This window comes from Mustela putorius, unplaced genomic scaffold, assembly GCF_011764305.1.
Source record: "Mustela putorius furo isolate JIRA1106 unplaced genomic scaffold, ASM1176430v1.1 tig00000139_pilon_pilon_pilon, whole genome shotgun sequence".
NCBI classification, from domain to species: domain Eukaryota; kingdom Metazoa; phylum Chordata; class Mammalia; order Carnivora; family Mustelidae; genus Mustela; species Mustela putorius.
In genome coordinates this window covers 12,411,150-12,438,043 of record NW_025421293.1, presented here as the reverse complement: position 1 = coordinate 12,438,043, position 26,894 = coordinate 12,411,150, and the positions used below count along the sequence as shown (strand labels likewise).

Below are 26,894 nucleotides of genomic sequence, written 5' to 3'. Positions count from 1 at the left end.
ATAGACACTGCAATCCTTAATATGTGAAATCATCTACTTTAAGGCTAATGAAAAACAGACGTAAAGACCCGAATGCCCCTGCGCCACCTAGGGTGGGGAGCCCCTCCAGGACCTGCGGTCCAGCCCGTGTCCATCCCCAGCGCACAGGTCCCAGGTGAAGAGACCATTTCCCAGGCAAGGTGGTCCCTGAATGGCCCCACACCAGGCTGCCCCCCAGCGCCCTTGAGAGCCACAAGAGATTAACTCCTTCTGCAGCAGCGTGCAGACTTTCCGGGTTTATCTGCAATAGATAAAGCCCGGCTCCTTCACTAGATGAAAACCATGTGGGGCGAAGCACCCTCATTTCATTCCGTGCTCAGTTCAGCTGATTCTGCAGCATCATTGGGGGCTGCCCCGCACCGTTAGCCGTTAGCCTGGGTTTGCCCCCATCTGATGGGGGTTAGAAGTGGGGTGCAGAAGGCAAGCATGGTCCTAACACAGAGGCCTGGACACCCATGGCCCCTGCCCCGGGAGGCCCCATGAATTCCCACAGTGTCACCTGGTTCACTTTGCCTGACGTGTTGTAAATCTCCACAATGTCAGATAGCCCGGTGGTCTGCACCACTTCCTTTAGATTAACAATGACCATAAACTGATTCTGCCGCTTACACAGACTGAATCACGAATGAATGGTAACGACAGGCTAGAGTTTACTCAAGGGTGTTGCACGTAAGCTTTTACAGAATCTGGAGAACATTGTTGGAGAACTTGTCTGAGACACACTCTTTCAGCCACAGAGAACGGTCCAGGAAATGTGCTCACCTGGCATCATATCAGATGCTCTGGGTTGTAAATAATAGTACATGTTCCTGGCAGAAAACAGGGGGCAAGAGGCACATGGGTATGGTGAACCCAGACCCACGGCAGCTGTGACCACAATCTCAATCTCCCTGTAGAGACCACACTTTTCCAAATCAAGGCAGATCACAATCCCATGGAGTCAGATCTCGGCTGGATGCCGCTTAGAGCCCTGAGCTCGGCTCCAGGTCCCTCACCAAGGGAAAAACCAAGGCTTCTGGGAGGAGGACAGCCAGTAGAGTGGAAGGTGAGGTTTGAGTGGAGAATAAGGAAAAGCCCCTTTACTGGGCACAGGAGAGGTGCAGGTTGACCTCTAGAGCAGGAAGACCTGTCTGAGAAGCTCCGAGACGCTGTGCCCACAGGAGCTAATGGGCCACCGGTCTGGTGCTGTGGGTGAACCCCATGGCCTCACGTGGGCCCTTGCATTTCCTCATCTGCTCTGCACACCTCTCTGCACTAGCAGCAGCGGGTGCCTGGTCAGGCTCTGGCCTCTGTGACATTTTCTCAGAGGAAGCATTCTGTATCAGAGCTCTGGTTATTGTAATGTCGTAGAACAGGACCATGATGTTGTTGTAGAACGTGGACTTAAGTCTGTGTCCGTGCCTTTTAGACACACACCCAGGCAATAACTTGCCATCCACATTTGCACCTGGTAATTCCTACTTACACTTAAAGATCTGGCTCAGGACCTGTCTCCTCCATAGAGTCTTCCTGAGGGAAATCTGTGTTGACCTTCCAAGTAGCACTTATGCATGGGATTACAAACGTCTGCTTACCCCACTAGACGCTAATCTCCCAGGAAGGCAGGGACCACAAACCTATAGTCACCATGTAAGCACCAAGGAAGGACCTGACCTGATCACAGTAGGCCCTGATACACATATGCAAACATGGCACACACACACACACACCCCGTTGCACACAGATGCATGCACACACACACATTTGTATACACATATGCACACCCACACAGACGTATACACACACATATGGACTCACACATTGGCATGCCCTCACCAGAGATAAACCTGGCTTCTCTGTGCGTAAATGAGAATCTGAAGCCAAAATAACAAGTCTTCCAGCACATTATAATAATCCTTCTATATCCAGCTGGTGTGTTTCTGTGGATCATCAGCTTGTGGGATCACATACAGTGTTTCCAGGGAGGGAAGGATGCAAGTTCACGAGCTCATTGCCATATTGCCCATGGCAGGGAACCAACAGATTATCAAAAAAGAGGACTTCAGGGCTATGTAAACATGTTAGTGTGTGCATATATTAGAACAAAAATACAAACCTTCCCAGTTACCAAAACATGCCAAAGAAAAGAGAAAATTAGACCACACAGTGAAGCACACACATGTACACGTATGCACAGAGACATAGCAATAAGCGTGTGTCTAATTATAACACGTATGTAACATGTGTGTATGCAATATACAGAACTGAAGCCAAATTTATTGATTCTATCAATAAATGTAATATATAATATATATAATAATATATTATATAATAATATATTATATAATAATATATATTGATTCTATAAATAAATGTAAAATATAATAAATAATTGTAATGGAGTTTAATTAGCCTATAAAAATTAAAAAAATTTCCAGATTGGCTGGCAAAGCAAAACCTAATGTGACACCCTAGACACGAGATACCCAAAAGGAAGGGACTTAGAAAGGCAAAAAGTAAAAAGATGTAGTAAAGGTATACAGACAAACAGGAATAAAAGAAAGCAGGTGACATACTCTTGATTTCTGACCCATAGATCCAAATATAAAACAAAATTTTAAAAGACAAAGGAGAGCATGTTTTAATGCCAAAAGCCGCAGTTCACCATGAAGTAACCCCATCCATTCGTGGACCTAGGAACACAGCAGTGGCCTGCACGAGGCAGAAACCATATGGGACGCGAAGGGAACAGAGAGACACTAACAAGAAGAGACATTAACATGTCTCTCAGCCCCAGGCAGACGTGGACAGAGAGTAAGATCAGCCACAGCATAGAATACCTAAATGACACGATAAACAAGGTAGAACTTAGGTATCAACTGTGAACCCTAGCAAGAGAAAATACACCCTGTTCTATAAAGGGATGGGGAGCATTTATGAAAATCGAGCATGTCTTGGGCCACGAAAAATCCCAGACAATTCCAGAGAACACAAAGATCGTATCAAGGAAGGCAAGTTACAAACTAGTGTTTCACTTTATGAATATTGATGCAAAAATGCCCCCAAAATCATCAAACAAAACTCAACAGCCTGTGAAAAAGTACTAGATCATCTCCAAGTGAGGTTTAATCCAAGAATGTGGTCTGGATGTTTGACAATATTCGACATTCCTCCGTAGTAAAAAGGTGTCATAAAATAGGAATTCATACATATTTACTCAGTCTGATAAAGGGCATAGGTGCCTCAGCCCCCGAGGCCATTTTTCCATTCACTTAATGAGGCAGCACGGCCAGTGCTCCTGCTAACGAGAACCGATGGGCTGCCCACACTCTCCACTTTTGAATATCGCAGGGAGATTGTGCGCCAAAGCAGTGGACAGGAGAAAGCAATCAGAGGCACTAGGCTGAAGAGGAAGTGCTAAAATTATCCTGAAGACAGTAAGTTCATAAATCATAAATAAATAAAATTAACCTGCAGACAATACAATTTGATATCTGGAAACTCTGAAAGAGCCCCCTGGAGAAACTCTGTCACCGATAAGAGAATTTATCAAACTAGCCCGTTCCAAAATCAACACAGGAAAACAGGAGACTCCGTAAACACAAAACACAGCGAGAAGCTATAATCCAAGAGAAGACCCCACTTATAATAGCAGAAAGCATTATAAAGGAAACAAAGGGAAAGAAATCTGGGGGTGAAATTAATAAGAAATGGCTGACTACCAACATTCCTGAAAGTCATACAAATAGACACAAACAAATGGAGAGTTTCATCGTGTTCTTGGGCGAGAAGACCCACTGTCACAGTGATTGTGGTGCTCCCAACCTTAATGTAGAAATGCCCCATGGTCTCAACAAAAACAGTATCAGAATATTTTTTCTCACTAGAGAAGTTCACTTTCAAAGCTCATCCAGAAGAAGATGAACAAGAGTAGCAGGGGAAATCCTGAGCAAGAAAAGCAGCAAGGATGGACTCGTCCTTTAGGAATGAAAATACATTATCAAGCTCTGTAATTAAAAGAGTATAGTATTGGTGCAGGAAGGGAAGTTGAATGGAACAGAGTAGGAAATCTAGAAATGGACTGTTAGACCTGGAAATTCAGTACACGATAAAAGTGGCATCTTGCATGTCTAATCAAAGATAGACTTTTTTTTTTTTTAAGATTTTGTTTATTTGATAGAGATCACAAGTACGCAGAGAGGCAGGCAGAGAGGGGGGTGAAGCAGGCTCCCCGCGGAGCAGAGAGCCTGATGCAGGGCTCGATCCCAGGACCCTGAGGTCATGACCCAAGCCGAAGGCAGAGGCCTAACCCACTGAACCACCCAGGCGCCCCAAAGACAGACTTTTTGATAAATTGCATTGAGGTGAGTGGATGTCGAGCCATGCCCTGCACCATACTCAAGGATGTATTCCAAATGGGTCAGAAAAATCCATATTAAAATCTTGGAATATTACTCAGCCATTAGAAAACACGAATACCCAATATTCGCATCAACATGGTTGGGACTAGAGGAGATTATGCCGAGTGAAATAAGTCAAACAGAAAAAGACAATTATCATATGGTTTCACTTATTTGTGGAACATCGGGAATAGCATGGAGGACATTAGGGGAAGGAAGGGAAAATTGAAGGGGGGAATCAGAGGAGGAGATGAACCATGAGAGACTATGGACTCCGGGAAACAAACGGAGGGTTTCAGAGGTGAGGGCAGTGGGGGGATGGGTGGGCCTGGCAACGGGTATTAAAGAGGGCATGGATGGCAATGAGCGCTGGGTGTTATACGCGAACAGTAAGTCATTGAACACTACGCCAATAACTAACGATGTACTGTATGGTGACTACATAATATAATTGTAAAAATTATTTAAAATATTTATTAAAATATTTAATAAAAATAAAATATTTTAAATATTTTAAAAATATTAAATTAAAATATTAATTAAAAATAATAAATTAAATTAAATATTAAAATATTTTAAAATTATTTTAAAACTGCCTAGGTGGCTCAGTGAGTTAAAGCCTCTGCCTTGGAGCCTGCTTCGTCTTCTCTCTCTCTCTGCCTGCCTCTCTGCCTACTTGTGATCTCTGTCAAATAAATAAGTAAAATCTTAAAAATTAAAACTAAAAAATTAAATAAAAATAAAAACATGTAGTACTAGAGAAAAAAAACTAGCAAATTCCATTATAACCTGGAAGAGGGGAAAACTTTTCTTTTAAATTCTAGAAGTAATAAATGAAAATAATTGATGAATTTAACTACATAGAATGTTTAAATAGTTGAAACACTCTGTATACAAAAAAAAAAAAAGCAAGGAGGGAAAAAAAAAGCAAATTCTATCCTACACAAGTTGTTATTAGCTGTATATTAAGCTCTACCTTAAGAGTTTCTAAAATAGAGAAGAAAAAAGACCTGTAAGCAAGAGAAAGAAGTCAAGAAATAAGAAAAGAGAATTAACAGAAGTGCAAATGAGCCTTAGCCACATGAAAAAATGCTCACTTTTGCCAAAATAAGAGGAGCACAAAGAGAAACTACACAGAGACACCATTTCTCACTTATCGTTTTGGCAAAAATGTGAAAATTTGACAGTATTCCGTGATAAGGCCTGAAACAGGCACGCTTGCTCCCTGCTGCTGGGAAGGCAACAAGACACAAACAGAGGCAGGTCCGGCAGCAGAGGGCGGTGGATGCCACCTTTTGCGGGAGGACGTCCGAAGAGGAACAGGTCTGCATGGTCTCAAAGCATCTCCCCCCAAAATGCATACAACTGACAGGGGGAAAGGGATAACTCTATGGAGGGGAAACTTGGCAGCGGGGGTTTCATCCCCAGCAACAGGACAGATCAAAATCGTGCACCAGAGAAAGGACTCCACCAAAGAACAGAGCACTAGCTCTGTGCTCCTCCTGGCTAAGACACGTGGCTGGAACGTAGTTGAGAAGAAACACCAGACATAAATGGGGCCCAGATTACACAGCAGATTAGTCTGGAATACCCCGAAATGCCCAGGCCATGAAAGTCGAGGAAGAATTGAGCAACTGCTCCAGCTTGAAGACTGAAGAGACGTGAATTGAAAGCAGCGCGGAATCTGGCCAGGCTCCTTACCGGAGAGGAGAAATTTTGGGTTAGAGGCAGTCCTGACTTTCTGGGTTCTGCGGCTCCCTGTGGTCAGGTGGTGAATGTCTTTTTTTAGGAATTACGCACCATGGGTTTTGGGGGACGAGGAGCATACCTTGGTAGCTCACCATCAAACAGTTTCAAAAAAAAAGTCTTCATATAATTTCAGATTCTTTGTAAGTTTCACATATTTCAAAATGAAAATTATCTGTCTCATCTTAAAATACTGCTAATTCCTTTTCATTTTCTACCCAAAACTGGAGAACTTCTAAAGCCGCTAACTGGCAAGACCGTCTACCCCCGACCTGTGGGAACTTACTCCAATGAGACACATGTCAACAAATGGGAAGATGGGAAGGCCCATCCAGGAGACTGTCCAGCGCAGCCCTGGAGGTTCCATGAGAACCAGACCTACCAAAATGTCCATCACCACGGTCGTAGCGGGACAAAGCCCGGCTCATAAACCATCACACAGCTGTCAGGAAGGAACTCGGGCATTCCTAGAACAGCCCCTGGGGGGAAAGGGAACACAAATAGAAATCAGGCTTCTCATCAACTTCAAGCCCATGTATCTATTTGATCTGTTTATGAAACTAAATTAACTTTAAAACATTTAGAAAAGAAATTCTAGGGCCACCTGCATGGCTCAGTCAGTTAGGCATCTCCCTTCAGCTCAGGTCATGATCTCGGGGTCCTGGGATCGAGTCCGAATTTGGGCTTCCTGCTCAACGGGGAGTCCGCTTCTCCCTGTCACTGTCCCTCTGTGCTTTCCCTCTCTTGCTCTCGCTCTCGCAAATAAATAAATAAAATCTTTAAAAAAAAAAAAAAAAGAAGTTCTAAAAAAATGAAAGGCAATTTTTGAAAAAAAAAATAGTATAAGTGTATTTCAGATTGGTAGCATAACCAAATAAAAAGCGATTACTTCAAGTCTGTTTAAACCATGATCATTTGACAGTGTGTCCCTAGCAGGATATAACCCAAGCATAAAAACAAAAACCGGAGGGGAAAAAACAGGCTAAAATTGGGAACTGAGATTTTTGCCAGAGTTGAAACTCTGAATTTGAATTAATAGTATGATGACTTTATCTGAAAAAAAAAACAAAAAGGATTTTTTAAAAAGGTCTAGAAATTGGAACCAACCCAGGAGCACTGAGCTTCCAAGGAACCACAAAAATAAACAAGCTTTCTTGGATAAGTCAATGGATGGTTCCAGGTCAGGTCTCTGGCAGGTAATACGTAAGAGAAGCCTGCGAGATCTTGACCTCTGAAAAAGCAAAGAAACCATTGAATGCCAGGGAGGGCTTGTCGGAAAGACTCATGCCCACCTAGAGAGGCTCCCACTAGTTAAAGTTGGGAACCTGTGAAAATCAACGCTAGTAATAATTACAGTAAAGTGGAAAGCTTCAAATACATTTCAGCCCATGGATTCATAACAGTATTGTTTTTAAGCCTCATTGGTCACCTTTGGATAATGTAACAGAAACTATTATATGCTGAATTTGTGTAAACCTTCCCAATCATAACTCTCAAGATCTATAGTAAGATACTTGACCTTGATTGGTGAACGTCATGGCCTTAGTGTCTGGTTTTGTTCTTGAGATGGCCCTGTTCAGACCGCGTGCAGGCTTTTAACCTCTTCAAGTACGTGGAAGTTACCACTGACAAGAAAGTACTTGTACAAGTAGCTGATCACATGCTTGAAGATTATTTACTACCTTTTCCCCAGTTAGGAGAAACCTCTTCCTTCCCGATAACCGGAATGCAGATAATTCAGCCTCCTTAAATGGCACTTTACGAGTATAATGTTCCCCTAGGTTAACAGCTTTTCCTTTTATTTCCTTGACAGACATAATGTTGAATGTTTTTTTGTGATGAGGTGAATGGATTGGATTCTGAGCAAATGTTTTTCATAGCAAGTATTTCAAAATAATGGGTGTTTCTATGAATCTACACAGGTGTTGTTGTCAGTCTTAATATTTTGCCTTCAGAGTTCAAACAGTGACTCCTTAGAATTATAAAATCCATTCTCTTACCACGAGTGCACAGTTAACTCCATAGCCAAGCTGAGTTTCTGCTTTGACCCTCTTTGGGTCAGGATGCTTCCACGAGGTCTTGGCAGTTCTCTATCCACAGTTCTCTGTCCACTCGGGTGCTCAGAAATATCAGTTAGTGGGGCACCTGGGTGGCTCCATCGGTTAAGCATCTGCCTTTGGTTCAGGTTGTGATCCCAGGGTCCTGGGATTGAGCCCCGCATCCCAGGTCCCTGCTCAGCAGCAAGTCTGCTTCTCCCTCTCCCTCTGTCCCTACCCCCGTCCACTTATGTGCTCACTCTCGCTCACTCTGCTCGCTCTCAAATAGATAAATACTATTTTTAAAAAGATTGTCAGTTAACTCAGCCACTGTTAGTACCAATAACTCCTGCTTCCACAAATCTTCATCATGACACCCAGTCTCCAAAACCGATAACAAAAGTGAACAATACAGTTCACACATCCTTGGGAGGGTCTGCTTTCCAACAGTCCATAGGCTTCCATCTGAACTTGAAGTAGGAAACGGGGTGGGGGGGATACCTGGGCAGCTCAGTCCGTTAAGCAACCGACTCTTGATTTCGGCCCAGGTCATGATCTCAGCGTCCTGGGATCAAGCCCCAGATCCAGCTCCGCGCTCAGCAGGAGAGTCTGCTTATGGATTCTCTCCCTCTCCCCCTCCCCCTCCTCTCTCTCTAAAATAAATAAATCTAAAAAAAAAAAAAAAAAAAAAAGAAAGAAAGAAATAGGAAACAAAATTCCCATTTTCGAGTGATGCTATCAGAAGACCAACAGCTGGCACGTCAGGTGGCCCAGAGACACACTTAGTCCAGATCATTATTTCCGAAAAGTTTGCATCACGGGCAGACGAATACTGGTAGTTCTAACCTCACCTGACATGTAGCATTATCTACAGTCCCTCAAAAGAAATCTTTTGTCAAAAGGGATGCCTTTCTTTTTCTTTCTTTTTTTTTTTTTTTTGTCTTTCACAAAACAGTAACAAAAAAAAAGGTCTTGGATATTACTAGATTTACCATTCCGATAGCATCATTTAATGAGGAGTCTGAGGCCACAGGCCACCTCTTACTGAGGAGAACTTCCCTGTGAATAAAACAGTGGACTTCTTATATCTGAGGCTTTTCGGATTGAATGTGGCAGTAAAATCTTTATACCGTGCTGTTGGCTTTGGTATGCAAAACTTATAACTCTGTTCTTTGACGCCTTGTTTATTCCCAACATCCATTTAGCGTTTGGCTATTTCATCCTTCCTAGTGTGTCTGGAGTGGTGTCTGCTGCGGTGCCCCCATCCCGATCAGTTGCTCTGGGGGGCCTGCCTGCCCTCCCCCAGCGCTGGAACAGGGCCAGCTCAGGGCTCACTGCTGTGACCGCCCCCCCCAAGAACGGCCCGTTGCCTCCCCCAGGGCTCCCTGCCCCGCCAAAGGCCAGTCTGTGGCTAATGGTGCTACTGCGGGCGTGGGAAAACCCAGTCCCTCGGACTCAAGTGAGGACACCTAGAAGGCCTCAACTGAGGCCTTGCCAGCCGGCCTCTCGCAGAGCATCTTCTCCTGAGCTCTCCTGGCCTCCCCACTTCCTTCTGAGGGCATCTCCAGAACCCCCGTAGAGCTGATCCAGGAAATGCTTCACGAGCAGGAGGCTTGGTCTAACACAGGTGTGCATTTTTACAACATAAGGAACGTTCTCAGCATTTCTTTTGAGAGTGAGTCAGAACGTCATGCTTCAATAGCCTTCCCACTAAGTTTATCCCTGCATCGTCTGACGTGTCGTCCACACAGCTCCCCACCACATTCCTCAGAAGGGGTTTCTGTCCTGTCTCCCGTGCCCACCAGCCCCAGGCGTGTCGCCGACAGTTTCTGTGCAGGTCCGGCAATGTGGAGGATCCCGCAGCAGCGAGAGGAGCGTTGGTCTTAGCTCTCAGGAGCCGGTCATTGTAGCCGGCCTCTTGTCCTCAACCTGATACGGTTGTAACCAAACTCGTAAATACCCCTCCTTCCTATTTTGTAGCTACAGCCAATTTCCCACTTCTAGTCTTTTCTGGATAGGATCAGGGCTGGCGTGATCTGCCTGGGATCCTCGCTCACTTCATCCCCTTCCTTTGCCATCAAAGACTGACTTCAGGCTGAAGAAGATGATCTGAGCACACAGACTTCAGTCTCAGATCATCGCCTTGACATTCCCCGGGTAGAAAATTCTTTTACTCTCTGACGTGGTGTACCTGATGACTCCTTTTATTTCTGAGTTTTTTTGAGAGAGAGAAAGTGAGCACAAGTAGCAGGGTTGAAGGGGGCAGGGCGCAAAAGGAGAGGAGGAAGCAGACTCCCCGCTGAGCAGAGAGCCTGATGCGGGACTCGATCCTAGGACCCTGGGATCATGACCTGAGTCAAAGGCAGACATTTAACCAACTGAGCCACCCAGCCGTCCCCAGTGGCCCCCTTTAATCAGAACATTGTTCATTATGTCTCTATAAATACAAAATAGTATCAATAATATAGACATAATTTTAATAAGTACTTATATATTTAAATATAAAGTGCCTACAGTGGACTGTGGGCCCCAATGACTTCAGAAATCAACTTTTCAAAAAGTTCGTTTGCATGCATTTTTTTAAATTAACATATAAGGTATTATTTGCCCCAGGGGTACAGGTCTGTGAATCATCAGGTTTACACATTTCACAGCACTCACCATTGCACATGCCCTCCCCCATGTCCATCACCCAGACACCCTCTCCCTACTCCCCCACCCCCACAGCCACCCTCAGTTTGTTTCATGAGATTAAGAGGGTCCTGTGGTCTGTCTCCCTCCCGATCCCACCTTGTTTCATATTTTTCCCTCCTTACCCACCACAATCCCCTGACCTGCCTCTCAAATTCCTCATATTAGAGATCATATGATGATTGTCTTTTCTTGATTGACTTATTTCGCTCATCATAATACCTTCTAGTTCCATCCACCTCATTGCAAATAGCAAGATTTCATCTCCCTTGATGACTCCGTGGTATTCCATTGTATATATAGAACACACTTTCTTTATCCATTCCTCTGTTGATGGACATCTAGGTTCTTTCCGTAGTTTGGCTATTGTGGACACTGCTGCTATAAACATTCAGGTGCATATGGCCCTTCAGATCCCTACATTTGTATCTTTAGAGTAAATACCCAGAAGTGCAATTGCTGGGTCATAGGGTAGCTCTATTTTCAACTTTTTGAGGAACCTCCATTCTGTTTTCCAAAGTGGCTGCACCAGCTTGCATTTCCACCAACAGTGCAGGAGGGTTCCCCTTTCTCCGTGTCCTCGCCAACACCTGTCATTTCCCGACTTGTTATTTTTGGCCATTCTGACCAATGTGAGGTGGTATCTCACTGTGGTTTTGATCTATGTTTCCCTGATGCCAAGTGATGTTGAGCACTTTCTCATGTGTCTGTTGGCCATTTGGATGTCGTCTTTGCCAAAATGTCTGTTCATGTCTTCCACCCATTTCTTGGTTGGATTATTTGTTCTTTGGGTGCTACATGTATTCTTAAGAAGTTTTGCAGATGAATTTTTTGAGTGAAAAAAAATCCAAAAAAAAGGGAAGCATCCACTAGGCAATATTGACACGTTCGTTTCTATTTGATTAAAGACCTGAAATTTTGAAAAATTCATGACCTATAAATATTAATTATGTACTCTCTGATCCCAAATATTTCAAAAAGTCAATTATTTGAAGCTGTAAAACTCTGTCGTCCTCTTTAATGAGTTGATTTATTTAGGTAGCTTATTATTTTAAAACATTTTTATATTTCTGAAACCCAGGATTCATGTTGAAATCTATCAAGAATCAGATCTTGCTGAATTTACATGAGTAGCCAGGAAGAAGGGAAAGGGAGGAGGAAGAAGGAAATTTTTAAAAAAATCCTTCCTATCTTTCCAGGGAACACCTCACACCAGGAAATAACCATAATTGCGCACACCCTCTGTGTGTGCCGGGGTGAAAATGAACATGGAAGTGAACTTGAGAAGATGGGCTGATGGGGATGTCAGGGAGGGCGCTGTGCACTTTGCTGCCCTGGGGACTCCCTACGGATGCTCTAGGAAAGTCGTTACCACGGACTGGATTCAGAAAGCGTCTAGCAAAGTCACGGCTCATTTTGTGTTTTAAATTTTCATTTATTTATTTGAGAGAGAGACAGTGAGAGAGAGCATGAGAGGCGAGAAGGTCAGAGGGAGAAGCAGACTCCCCATGGAGCTGGGAGCCTGATGCGGGACTTGATCCCAGGACTCCTGGACCGTGACCTGAGCCGAAGGCGGTTGCTTAACCAACTGAGCCACCCAGGTGCCCCTTGTGTTTTAAATAGACTTTATTTTTAGAGAAGTTTTAAGCTCACAGCAAAACTGAGTGGAGGGTGCAAAGATTTCCCGTGTACCCCATACCCCTCTCCACCATGGCTGCCTCCCCATCAGCTTCCCCCAGGATGCTGGGTGCATCTGTTACAGTCCAGGAACTCAGCTACACATCACTGGCACCCACGATCCGTAGTTCACATTGGGGTTCACTCTCAGTGTTGTACCCCCTGTGGCTTTTAACAGAAGGTAATGACATGTGTCCGTGATGAAATCATACACAATAGTTTCCCCTAAAAAATCCTCTGTGCTCTGCCTACCCCCCACCCCCGAAAACTATGGATGCACTACCTCCATAGTTTTGCTTTTTCCAGGATATCCTGTAGTTGGAATCACAAAGCATAGAGACTTTACTTTGGCTTCTCTCACTCATCAATATGTGATGCCTGGGTAAGGTTTTCTTTTTTTTTTTTTTAATATTTTATTTATTCATTTTTTTAAATTTTTTCAATATATTTATTTTCAGAAAAAAAGCATTTATTATTTTTTCACCACACCCAGTGCTCCATGCAATCCATGCCCTCTATAATACCCACCACCTGGTACCCCAACCTCCCACACCCCCGCCACTTCTAACCCCTCAGATTGTTTTTCAGAGTCCATAGTCTTTCATGGTTCACCTCCCCCTCCAATTTCCCCCAACTTCCTTCTCCTCTCTAACACCCCTTGTCCTCCATGCTATTTGTTATGCTCCACAAATAAGTGAAACCATATGATAATTGACTCTCTCTGCTTGACTTATTTCACTGAGCATAATCTCTTCCAGTCCCGTCCATGTTGCTACAAAAGTTGGGTATTCATCCTTTAGGAGCCTGGGTAAGGTTTTCAAATGTAATTTAACAGTTGTAAATTTTCCAGCGGCGGTGAACAACGGCTGACGACAACAAAGAATTGATGGACATGAGCAACTCTGGTGCTGGTATAACCCAGTGGACAGGGCCTCCCTCCTGTTGGTGCCTCCTACGTGCCCATCCCAAGAAATCCCACCTCTGGCCATGGCTTTATCCTGGCCACAGGCTGGCCTGTAACGGATCAGTTCCTGTTCCTAAAACTGCTCACGTGGTTTCTCTCTCCACGTGCCACAGCTGGAAGGTGCCCTTGGGTGCTGGGTGCTGGCTGCTTATGTGACAGAGCTCCTCGTCCTTGGCTGGGAGAATCAAGACAGGGTTTAAGTTGTGTTGAATTTAAAGACTGAGAGCATCCTAGGATCAGTGCAGGGGGAACCATCTAGGGAAAAAAAAAAAAAAGGATTTTTTATTTTTTTTTATTTTATTTTTTTTAAGCAAAGAAAACCACAAAAGAGCATAACACCACCTGTCACTTTACCAGACCACTTCAAGGCCTGCAGTTAGGGACAAGGAAAGAACTGCACTTTAAATGCTAATTATCTGGGGAGGGAACCATCCCTGGAGGCCTAATTCAGAGCAGCGGGAGGCGCCCCTCCCTGCTTCCCTGAGCTCTTCTGTGAAGACTGCAGAGAAGTCCCACCTGGGAGCGAGGCGCCTGCCTTTCCTTCCAAGAGGAGGGTTCCACGGCCTGCAGTAATTAAGGCCATTCAGCTCTGTGGGGAACACTGCGGAGAAGGATTTCCTGGCTACAGCTCTTTCTCTCCCTCTAGGGAATTTTTAATTCCATCATCCTTGTATTGGTGAGTCATTTCTGATGACAATAATTAGGGTGACAAGAAGCTGAAGGGTGGCTGGGACAACTGGTGATTTTTTTGGACAAAGCCCCAGGTGGGCGAGAGAAAGGAATCTCGGGCTCTAGAACCTGCTTCCCGGGACTTTGGGAAGGAACGCACATCCAGCCCCATGAACTTGGGTGCAGGGGTGCAGCCGGCAGAGCCCTGCTGGCCTCCTGACTTTCCATGACCCCGGGGAATGAGAAGGGAGGACAGAACTGCCTCCTTGATGAGGGGCAGCCCAGCTCCTCGGGGTTTTGCTGAGATGTGGGCAGGCGAAGAGCTGTACTGACGTGATGTGAGGCTGAACAGGCCGACTCAGGCAAGCAGCAGCCCCTCCGCGTGCCCGTTGTGGTGCCAGAAAGAAATGCAGAGCTGCTAGACATCCCCTTAGAGCCCTAGGAGATCATCGTTCAATTTAATTTATGCAAAAATGCCAAGTTTTTAAAAACGTTAGATCAGCGTGGTGTTATCTAGGGACTCTCGCGCGTCGGATGGGAACGTTTTATGGAATTCTAGAGTCAGTAACTGGGCCCACGAGACCCCAGAAGGAAGCCCGCAAAGAGCGTTGCATTCCTTGGCCCCTGCGGGCACAGCATCTAAGAAAAGAAGCCAAACCCTTCGGAGTGTCCTCCCAGTTCCCCCCGGGACTTCTCTTCCCTCTCCCTGAGACAGTTGGAGGTTTACGACAAGCAGCCTTCTCTTAGATGTCTTCGTGCTGGGGGCCTGGAACCGCAGTGGGCCTGGACGGGTGGCTCCTCAGTGCACTGGCAGCTGGGCGGGGCTGGCGGCGGGGGGCCGGGGGTGGCCGTGGATCCAAGCACAAGTCAGGGCCTCTGTGGGGAAAGCTGCAAGGCTGGGCTGCCCTGGGACTGCAGGGTGCTGTCAGGGTCCCGGCCTTCTTACAGGGCTGCTCCGGGTGCTCCCAGAGAGGCTGGGCCTGGAGCGTAGACGCTTCAGGCTCAGTAGGGCCTGGGAGGTATTCTGCTGGTTGGAGGACCCGTGGAGCCTCTGTGCAAGGGGCCCAGACCCAGACATCACCTCTTGGGGGCAGAAAAACATCAAAGAGATTAAAGCACTTTTTTAGAAGTCAGATTCCCAGTGATATAATTTACAGAATACGAAAAAAATTCCCCCTTTTTGGTGTACGGTTGGATACAGTTTGATAAACGCACGCCAGCCACAGCCCCAACCGCAATGGAGTTGGGCCATCTCTTTCACCCCCAAAATCCCCCTGCGCTGTCCCTCTGTGCTCCCAAGGCGTCATTTTTTTTCAGCATGTATTTTTTTCTGTTCTTTTATTTGTAATCTCTTTGTGTCTCCACCTTTTAAGTGAGATCCTTTTAGACACCACACAGCTGGACCTTGCTTCTCATCTGATAGCCCGTCTTTTGTTGGTATGTGTACTGTTTACATGCTACGCGACTTGAAAAATGAGGTTAAAATCTATCGTCTTGCCAGTTGTTTTCTATTTGCTCCCTCTCCTGTTTTCTCCTTTTCCATTCCTTCGGCCTGCCTGCTTCGGGATTAATTAGATATTCCTATATTTACATTATTTTCCCCAGTCTTGCCTTATCTTAGATCCCTTTTCCGGACTCGTTTAGTGATTGCTCTGGGGTTTACTATAGATCTCCTCATTGAGTCCCAGTTGATCTTAAAGTTTGTCCCGTGTACGGCGGATGAGCCTGGTCGGTGCCCCGGGGCCTCTCCCCATCTCTCAGGGGTTGGGACCCCTTGTCTCACTCGCACTCCTGCTGCAAGTCCCAGTGGAATGCTACCTTGGTTGCTTCAACAGTCAGCCATATTTGAGAGTGAGTCAAAAATAAGAAATATACTCTACCTACCATTATCTTAGCCATTTCTGGAAATCACCCACTTCCCTGCATAGATCATCAGCCTCGGTGTCCATCTGCTCGCACAAGCCTCCGGTGTTTTTCACAGCACAGGTGTGCCGGGAATGAATTCTCTCCGTGTTCGTCTTCCTGAAAATGCCTTTATGACGCTTTTCCAGGACAAGAAGCCTGGGACCGTAGATTTTCCCGTCAGTACTTGAAACATATCACTCTACTGCTCCTGGCTCACTTGGCTTCCGATGAGAAGGCCCTAGTGATTCCCTCCTTTGCGTCTCCGCGGTATTGAACTTGTCTGGGCGTCCGCAGCCTACACACACACTCTGCTCTCCCTGCCGGCCCCCACTGAGCCTCTAGCACTTTGTTAGGAATTTGAACTGAGTTTTCCTTACCCACCTATGCGGCGTCCCCCTGTCCTCTCTCCTGCTCTGTCCCAGGTGAGCCGGCACTCCCACGCTCTCTCCTCCAAGAGGCTCATCTTTTCTCAACATTCACTGGCCCTGCTGACCTTGGCTCTCCTGTGGGCTCAAGAGAGGTTCAGGTTTTATAGTTATTAGTTCAGCTTCCTCTTGTTCTTGGATGTCACGTTCATCCCAGGCACTAGGATCCCCTGGCCTTTTTTTTTTTTTTTTTTTTTTTAATCTACAAAATGCGGAATGGGGAAACGGACCATTTGCTTGGCGACGTGCAGAGGCAGGGGACGGGGGAATATCACAGCCGGAATCCAGAGCAGATAAGAAGAGAGCATGACTTGAAGTGTACTCTTGAGGGGCTTGGGGGAATTTTTTTGCTTTTTTCACTTTTCACTTCTTTTATGCTTTTTTCACTTCTGCCTAACAAGATGGGAATAATGGAAGGCTTAGCCATCTTTAGCAGGACCATGCTCTGTCCCCATGTGCTCTGTGCTGGGAGACTCTGTGTCATCTTTATTTCTTTACCTGGAGCCCAAGGATCCGTTTGGCTTCTGTGTGTTATTTTTGAAACAAGGCCCTAGAGAACCAAGACCTTCTTTGGCAGAAAGTTGGATCACAACCCATGGAATGGTCCCCTCTGAGGCCACAGAGGTCCTCGTCCTTCAACAGCTAGCCACAACACATCGTTGCCTTTTTCAATATACTTTGGATTCCCCATGGTGTGCCGTGTACGTCGTCAACCACTGTGTTTGGCACAAGGCAGTACCCAAGACGACTTCCCACGCCCATTTGCCCCTGTATGACCCGTCTCTAGCCCGCGCACTGTGTTCTCATGGTACAAGAGGGTTTCGTAACAGCAGGCCTTGCTCACTCCATCTTCCCAATGGAGAAGGCCTTTTCCTCTTCAGACATCTGCCCTTTCTTCCAGACCTAGTCCAGGTGCCACCTCATGGAAGACTTCCGTGCTTTCCTGGGGCAGAGTCATTTTGCTCTGTCCTGGGCATCCCCTGCCCCAGAGAGCTGTGTGCTTATTTCTGTTGCATGAGTATCTCCCCAAGATCGCAACTTCTGGAATACAAGCCATTTTGCAAGTGTTTAACTGGTCAATAACAGAAAGACAAAATGGTGGTCCCTGTAACAGACAAAGAGAAATTTAGCCTCCAAATGAATGAACAATCCATATGGGAGGGGGTGGTTTTTGTTTTTTGTTTTTTGTTTTTCCATATAGAGGATTAATGGACTTGAAACATAGTGGTACCTGCTGGGGGAGGGGGTCTCTCAATGAGACCTTGCCTAGATCTCAAACCCTGAGTAACTGAGAAATGAACCGGAGAAAGCTCTCCTTAGCTATTTATCTGGGGATCCCTGAGAAAGCCTCACCCATGGAATGAGGTGATCCGGTCCACTTTTCCGCCGATGCCTTAAAGAATTCTCCCGCAGAAAATGAGAAATAGCCCCAGTTCTTTTTCTTTGTAATGCCACTATTAGCTTCCAGAAACATTTATCACACTTCCCTGTTCTCAATGCTGTAATGGCCTGTGAATCATGAGTGGCAGCTAAGAGTTTCTTTCTCCTCTCTCCTCCCTACTGGGCCTCCTACTGTTTGTTTTGCCGTCTTCCACGACTGCCTTGGAACAGTGCCTACTGCACCCCCACAGAACGTGCAGACAGAAGCTGTGAATTCCACAACCATCCAATTCCTCTGGAACCCTCCGCCTCAGCAGTTCATCAATGGCATCAACCAGGGATACAAGGTACATGGTTCAGCCCTGGATGGCCATCCTGGTCTGTCACAGTCTTGTGACCAATGAGAAGGCTGCCCACTTCTTATTTTGAGGAGAACCCACCACATAAAATTACCAAGTGTGTTAGCTTTGGTGGTCGGGTGGGGGTGTCACCATTTATCCAAGGTCTTCTCTGCTCTATGGGTTCAGAAACTCAAATTATTAGTTTTTAAGTGGGTGGTCATACGTAACAGAGCAACTTCTTTTGAGAAAAGCTATCCATTTTTAAATTAGCAGTGGAAAACCTATCTGGGTTGATTGGAACCAGTATTTGTGCAAACCACATCTTCCTGGAGAAGAGACCTCTCCCGGGAGCACCAACTTAGAACAAAGGGCGCTCGATGCAAGGGAATGAGACTTCTAGAAAATGAAGATATTTAGTCCCTCCCCATCTCAACATCAGAGAAAGTTCTGTTCAGTGAATTCAGGGCACCTACCTGGCCTGAATTAGAGCCAAAAATTCCCTCTGTCCAACCTCCCTCTGTCCTTAGCTACCAGAATCTCTTACTTTCATAGATGTATTTGGATGCAGTTTCCAAAGGTGTAGTCCGTCTTGCCTTCTAGATCAGCTCCTGGTTGGACTTGGGATCCCATCCTGGTTTTAGCTACAGCATAGTCACTAGTGGTCTGCCTTAACAGGTAAACTCAGGGAAGATCTTTGTGGAAAAAGGACTCCACGTGTTCTGCTTGAATTCTTGGTAATTTCAGATTCAAAGAGTATTATTTCCTTAGACACATGGTTCAAATTTTTTTTCTCCCATTTGGATTCAACTTACAAAAACACTTTTTTGTTTTCACTAGAAAGGCAGAGGTAGCTAAGAATTTGCCCTGCCTTTTCTTTTCCTTTTCAATTCCCCAGAGGAATCTACACTCAGAAGCTTTGTCTGAAAGAAAATCATATTGATCAACCAAGATGATTTTGCCTCCTTGACTTTCCTGTCAAGTCTTATTGGCAAGACCAGAGCATTCATTCAATGGCTCAGTGTGGGTTTGATCTATACAAATACGCTTTGTGTCCTGCAGCATGTCAACCTTCAAACCTAATTAACCCGGGAAATGTTTGGTGTCAAAGGAATTAAAAGTCATGTTCATACATAATGTTGCCCAAACGTTAAAATGACTTCCCTTGGAATGCGTACGTGTACTATATTTCTTTAAAATTGGACTCAACCTCCTAAAGTTCTTTTCAGAAAACCAGTGTGATAGAAATCATAAATAATTAAGATTCGTTCCTATTGAATCAGGGGCTTGTCTTTGAGGCAGAGTAGATGCCTACCCGGGGGGGAAAAAAAATCTGTGTTCATGTTTTGTTGATATTTGTGCTTATGTTTCTTTGTACTGATTAAGTCGAATAAAGATGGTGTTGTCTTTATTGCTTAGTGTTAAAAAAAAGTTACACTCTGGAACATCTTTAAGTGAAGGTTTAAGGAGTGTCTATTATTCCAACATGGGTTAAAGTTAGATATTTTGTTTTTATATACATGTATAAAATATATGTATATGTACATATCTGTGTTCAGTTATCTGTGAGATATCTTTTCAACTCCAGATTTTTTAGCGGCATTATAAAATGTAGGCTTTATGGAGTTTCTTAGTCGTGACTTTGCTTTCTTTGACAATACATTAATTACAAACTAAAAATCCTGATAACAGACTCAAGAGTGAAGATGTGCAGTTCAAAAGCATCTCTTTCTCCACGTGTCTCATCATAGCTCCTCGCGTGGCCAGCTGAGGTCCCTGAGGCCACCACTGTGGTCACCATTGCGCCAGATTTCCACGGAGTCCACCACGGGTATATAACGAACCTGAAGAAGTTCACGGCGTACTTCACCTCCGTTCTGTGTTTCACCACTCCGGGGGATGGGCCTCCGAGCACGCCTCAGCTCATCTGGACTCATGAAGACAGTAAGTACAGCTCCACTGTGTGTCTTCTCAATGGTCACAAGTCAGGCGTCAGGGAGGTCCCCACCACCGTCCTATCCCACGCCGGGCCGGGGCTGAGAGGGTCATCAGGAACCTCCATGTCCTCAGAGAGTTTGCAGTCTGCGTGACTGAGGGAGATCAGTCAGTGGGAAGTATTGGTGATGAGCGGCAGGAGGTGGTCTCTGGAACTGGAAGCCAGGCTAACTGAAAGAGCTCAGAGGGCCAGAGAAACAGTCTGGTCTGAGCCATGTGGTCCACCTGTGGTCCTGATGGCCTCTTCTTCCCCCAGATTTCAACTTCCAGTCCCCTTCCCTTCTTCTTCTTCTTTTTTTTTTTGTTCCAGTATTTTTTTAATTTAAATTTAATTAGTTAACATACAAGGTATTATTGGTTTCAGAGGTAGAGGTCAGTGATTCATCAATCTTATACAACACCCAGTGCACATTGTGCCACATGCACTCCCCTCCTTAATGCCTGTCACCCAGTCAGCCCATCCCCCCACCAGCAAACCTTAGTTTGTTTCATATGATCAAGACTCTCCTATGGTTTCTCTCCCTTGCTGATTTCATCTTGGTTTTTTTTCCTTCTCTTCCCCCATGATCCTCTGTTTCATTTCTTAAATTCCTCATACGAGTGAGATCCTATGATAATTGTCTGTCTCTGATTGACTTAGTTAGCTTAGCATAATACCATCTAGTTCCATCCATGTCGTTGCAAATGGCAAGATCTCAGCTTTTTGATGGCTGAGTAGCAGTTCATTGTGTGTGAGTGTGTGTGTGTGTGTGTGTACACACACACCAGCTCTTCTTTATCCATTCATTTGTCGATGGACATCTGGACTCTTCCATAGTTTGGCTATTATAGATATTGCTGCTATGAATACTGGGGAGCAGGTGCCCCTTCAGATCTCTCCATTTGTATCTTTGGGGTACATCCTTAGTAGTGCAATTGCTGGGTCATAGGGTAGCTCTGTTTTCAACTTTTCGAGAAATCAGTCTGTTCAAGTTGTGAAAAAGTTCAGGTGTATATGTTCAACATTCCCTATTCCTGCCAGGTCTCTGTGGATTGGTCCTCTGCCAGTCAAATGTTTCTACTCTTGTAGGTTACAGACATCTCATTGTGAGCTGCTTTCATATTTTCTCTTTGTCTCTGAAATTTGTAAGGCTCACTACTATATGTCAAGGCATTGACCTATTTTTATTGATTTTGAAGAGGTTCTCTGTGCCTCCTGGACTTGAATGCCCATTTCCTTCCCCAGATTAGGAAAGTTCTCTGCTATAATTTGCTCCAATATATCATCTGCTTCCCTTTCCTCTTCTTCAAGGATCCTAATTATTCTAATATTGTTTCATCTTATGGTATCACTTATCTCTCGAATTCTCCTCTCACGGTTCAGTAGTTGTTTATCTCTCTTTTGCTCAGTTCTTTTGTTCTCCATCATTCAGTCTTCCATATCACTCATTCTCTCTTCTGCCTCATCTCTCCTCACAGTTAGAGCTTCCATTTTTTTATTGCACCTCATTAAGAACCTTTTGATTTTGACTTGACTAGATTTTAGTTCTTTTATTTCTCCAGAAATGGATTCTCTAGTGTCTTCTATGCTTTTTTCCAACCTACCTAGTATCTTTGTAATCATTATTCTGAACTCTAGTTCCAACATCTTACTTAATGCCCATACTGATTAGGTCCTTGGCAGTCGGTACTGCCTCTTGTTCTTTTTTTTGAGGTGAGTTTTTCCATCTTGTAATTCTATCCAGAGAAGAATAGATAAACAAGAGAACAAATACTAAAATGGCAATAATGACCTCAGAAATGTACACTAAACAAATCAGAAGAGACCAGAAACTGAAAGAGAGAGAGACAGAGACAGAGAGAGGAGAATATGATCAAACATGTGAACAGAACACAGCAATACACTGAGTCCTATGTGTATTTTGGGGTGTTTGTTAGAAAACTATATCCCAACATTATAAATATAACTAAATACATTAAATAAAACTAAATACATTGAAAGGATACAATATAAGTATAAAAATGAAAATTAAAAGACAAAAAAGGAATATAAATAGACAGGTGAAGAGAACAGAACAATACACTATATCCTGAGTGTATTTTGGTCTCTTTGTTAGAAGAAAGTACATCTCAAAATTGTAAGGAAAGAAAAACTTAGATATATATAAAAATAAAATTAAATACAATGAAAGGGTAGAATGTAAGTATAAAAAATGAAAATTAAAAGTGATTTTTTAAAAAGAGTTGATAAAATAAGAAATTGGTTGAGAAAGGAAAGAGAAAAAAATAAAATTATCAGACTAAAAAAATCGTGGGGAAAAAACCATGACTTCTGTGTACTGCTTTCCCTTAGCACTGGAGTTTTATGATTCTCCTTGACCGGTAAACTTGGTCTTGGCTGGATGTTCTTACTGGTCTCCTGGGGGAGGGCCTTACTGCATTGACTCTCAGGTGTCTTTGCCCCTTGTGAATGGCATCACTGTTGCCAGGGACCAGGCTAAGTAGCTCGGGTTTGTATTATGTGGCTTTTGTTTCCGGAAGCCTTTCCATGCCGTTCTTGAGGATAAGAATGTACTGGCAGCCTCCCAGTCTCCAGCCCTGGAGGTAACAGCTCGGGGCCCCACTCCTCAGTGAGACATCAGGGAAAAGCAGTCAGTCCCCCACCATGGTCTCTGGACGCACTCCAGGCTCACCTGGCCTGTGACTGAACATGTCTATCTCAGGCACATGACCATGCTTTGAGTCTCCACAACCTGCAGACTCCTGTGGCGCCCACCCACACTGCTCCTCCCCAGGAACAGGGACGGGGGGGTCTTGCTGCGGTCCTGCCACTTACTAGTCCCCTGCTCGGAGTGCGGTCACCCACCTGTGCCACAGTTCCAGTATGAGGCAACCCCGAGTTAAGAACCCCACTCCTGGGCTCACTGACTGCAGGTGGCTTCCCCGCTCTGATGCCTGGGAGCTCTGCCACAGTCAGGCACCCCAGCGTTCCTGTGATCCCAGGGATCCTGAGACTACACTGTCCTACCTAGAATTCTGCCCCACTGTGCTGCCTGAGTGCCTTTCAGGCAGGGCCGTCTCTCATCAGAGCAAACTTCTAAAAGTTCTGATTTTGTGCTCTCCTGCTCTATCACTTTCCGGTGCCAGTTGATGGAAGCTCTCTCCCGCCATGGCTTGTCTTCTGATCTATCACCTTGGATTCACTTCTCCGCACCTCCTACCTTACAGAGTCGCTCTTCTATTTGTAGAACTGCAACTGTTCTTTCTTCCATCTCTGCTTGTGTTCACAGGTGTTCAGAGTGATTTGATAGCTTTCTAGCTGGATTCCTGGGACCAGACAAAACTAAGGCCTCCTACTCCTCCACAATCTTGCCAGATCCCCTTACCTTCTTCTCGAATGCCCTGTCAGGCCTCCCAGCTACACCTTGCCTGACCTTCCCTGGGGCATCTCAACCCAGCAGCCCCTCTGAGCACCTTCACTGGGCTCCTTCTCTGTCCTCGGGCCAGCTGATACCTGTGGAAAACATCATCTAGTGAATCTCTCTGAGAAAATGACCATAGATGTGTGCCAAGACTTGAATATGGGAAGGCTCATTGCAGTTATTTGTAATTGGGGAAAAAAAAGAAAGAAAAATATGCAAGTGTTCCAGAGGGGTGTAATTTTAAAAATTATGGAATGACAGTATACTAAATATTTTGTCGTTATTAAAAAGTTTTTTGAAGAAATGGTCATAATCTACTGTTAGGTGAAAAAAAATAATATGCAAAACTATAGGAGATCCAAATTTTATAAAAACACACTTGCATGACACATAGTTGTTAGCTCTACGTGGTGTGATCATGCATGTTTCTACGTTCTTGTTTGGATTTTGCCATATATTCTTGCTTCTACAGTAGGTACGTACTCTCTTTATCTCTTTATATTGTAACTAATATATGTTTAAGAAAAAGTCACTGGGGGCTGCCACTCGTCTGTCCTCCAGCTTCTTCCTGTCCCGACCATGGGGCTCTGGGTGTGGCTGGCATCATGGCCCAGCCTTGCCCTGCTCCCTGAGGCCTCAGCTTCACTGTACTCACAGAGGCAGCATTTACAGAGGTCAAGGCTATCTGAGATAGCTTCCTCCCCATCTGCTCCCATCTCAGGGTCCCTCTGTTTTCACCCCAGCTCCTCTCTATCAGAGGATGAAGACTGACTAGTTGTCAGCCCACAAATATGCCCAGATCTCCCTCATCCGAAAGTGGCAACTCCGTGCTCACCCTGCCCCACCGAGCTCCTGGTGAACTCACTTCCTTCTCTGAGAAGCTATTTCTTAGACCCCTAACCTCTTGCACCCCCGATGAACCCCAGCAGCCACTCTCACCCCAGCCCTGGACTCTGACCTCCTTAACGAGCATTCAGTTTTGTCAGCTGCTGCCACTGCATCAAGGGACACAGTCTTGTGATTTTTCTTTTCAGCAAGTTGTCAGTACAGTGGTACATATTGATTTGCAAACGTTGAAGTGGCCTTGCACACTCGGAGGAAATCCCACTCGGTCCTAGTGTGTAATTATTGCTCATGTCGTTGGCTTTAGTTTGCTAATACTTTGTGGGTGATGTTTTGCATTTGGGTTTCATGGGAGATACTGATCTGCAGTTTTATTTTCCTGGACTTTCTGTCTGTCCGGGGTAGTGTCAGGGTAGCGCTGGCCTCCTAAAGTAGGTTTGGAAGTGTTCCCCTTCTCCTACCTACCTTTCTTTCTGAAAGATTTATTTATTTAGTTGAGAGAGTGCATAAGTAGAAAGAGGGGCAGAGGGAGAGGGAGAATCCCAAGCAGACTCCCCGCTGGGCACAGAGAGAGCTCAACGCAGGGCTCCGTCTCACAACCCTGACATCACTACCTGAGCTGAAACCAAGAGTCAGATGCTTAATCAACAAAGCCACCCAGGTGCTCCAGCCCCTGTTTGGCTTTCTAGAAGACATTGTGCAAAATTAGTGTCAATCTGTCTTTAAGATATTAGTGGCATTTTCCAATGAAAGCCTCTGGGCCTGGCTATTTCTTTTGGGGGAGCGTTTTAATTATAAATTCAGTGTCTCCAGTGGTTATTGTACTATTCATTGTCTGCTTCCTCTTGGCTGAGCATTGGCAGTTTGTGATTTTTTGAGGAACCGATCCTCTAAGTTGTCGTGTCTGTGCGTGTAACGCTGCTGGCAGGATTCCCTTCATATCCTCCCGTGGCTGCAGAATATGTCCTCATCTTCCTTGTTTCATCCCTGATATTGCTAATCTCTTTTTCTATTTCTGTCATTCTTCCTAGAGATTTGTCAATTTTATTGTTTTTGGTTTTTTTTTTTTTTTTGAGGAACCAGCTTCTTATTTCATTGAATTTTCTCCACTGTTTTCCAGTCTTCAGTTTCATTGATTTTTTCTGTTAATATTTCCTTCCTTCTGCTTGCTTTGGGTTTATTTTTTGGTCTTCCTTTTTTCATTTCTTGAGGTAGGTACTTAAACTATTGATTTGACGCCTGTCCTCATTTCTTTTATAAAGAGTTAATGCCATAAATTTTCCTCTCCACACTGCTGTAGCTGCACCCCACATATTTTGATATATTGTGTTTCATTTTCACTCAGTTCTATGTGCTTTTATTCCCTCTGAGACTTCTTGTTTGGCCCATGCCTTATTTAGAAGCGTGCCATTTAGTTCCCATGGGTGTGGGATTTTCCTATTGTCTTTCTGCTGTGGATTTCTTGCCTGATTCCATAATGGTCAGACAGCACACTGTAAAACTTCAATTCCTTTAAGTTTCTGGAAGTTTTCTTTATGGCCCAGCACATGCTCAGTCTTGGTGAATGTTTCATGAGCGCTTGAGAAGAATAATGTGTATTCTGCTGTGAGATCTGTTTTTGCATTATAAATTTGTATACACTGCCCCCAACCAGAGTTTAGGATTAAAGGAGGCTGATCAAGTTCAGCTTTTCCATTAAAAAAAAAAAAGTATGCCTGTCTCATCAAGTCTTATACCTACTGTGATTGTATTATAGCTAAATGTCATTTGATCGGTCCATTCATTTGTCTTCCCAACACAGAAACGAGCATGCACACTTATATGCAGGTTGTCTGTGATCATGTACGAGGCAGCCAGCTGGGTGTTGAAAGGGTTGCAAAGATAAGTGAGTGGAGATTTAGAGATTCTCACCTAGTCAGACGTGAGGGACATGGCTGAGGCCAGTGCCACTGAGACAAGAGACATGGCTGAGACAAGAGACAAGAGACATGGCTGCCGCCGCCCAGTGAAAAGCAGCTGGTTGAGGAGCATCAGGTAAGTCTTGTAGACAAGGTGGCAGCTGAGCTGGTCTTAACAGATGAGCCGAGAAGAGCTGAGGGCATTGCAGGTGGGAGAAACCACATCCGTAGCAGCAAGGAGAGAATGCGAGGTTGAGAGAACTTGAGCGAGGTGTTTGGCGTGGCCATGGTGCAGCATGTGGGGGTCGGGGAGGGGACAAGCCCCAGAAAACCAGAGTCAGAAGAGTCTCAACTGCTATGTTCAGGCACTTTGACAGACCCACAGAAGGTTCTCCATGAGCGGTGTGCTTTGACTCAATCTGTGTTTCAGAAGTTCTTTCTGCGGGTTTTGTGCAGAGGCTGTGGAGCTCAAGGTGAAGGAAGCCGGGAAGAAGGCATGATATGAAGA

At 44.9% G+C, this 26,894-nt stretch overlaps 1 protein-coding gene across 3 annotated transcripts in view; it reads left to right on the top strand.

The window, feature by feature from the left end:
• Positions 1–26,894, top strand: part of SDK1 (sidekick cell adhesion molecule 1) — an 883,892-nt gene that overhangs the window by 716,980 nt on the left and 140,018 nt on the right. For all 3 annotated transcript variants that reach the window (XM_045075163.1, XM_045075162.1, XM_045075164.1), the window contains exons 18-19: positions 18,143–18,258; positions 20,001–20,193. In XM_045075163.1, the coding sequence (XP_044931098.1) occupies positions 18,143–18,258; positions 20,001–20,193 (309 nt within the window). The remainder of the gene's footprint in view (positions 1–18,142; positions 18,259–20,000; positions 20,194–26,894) is intronic.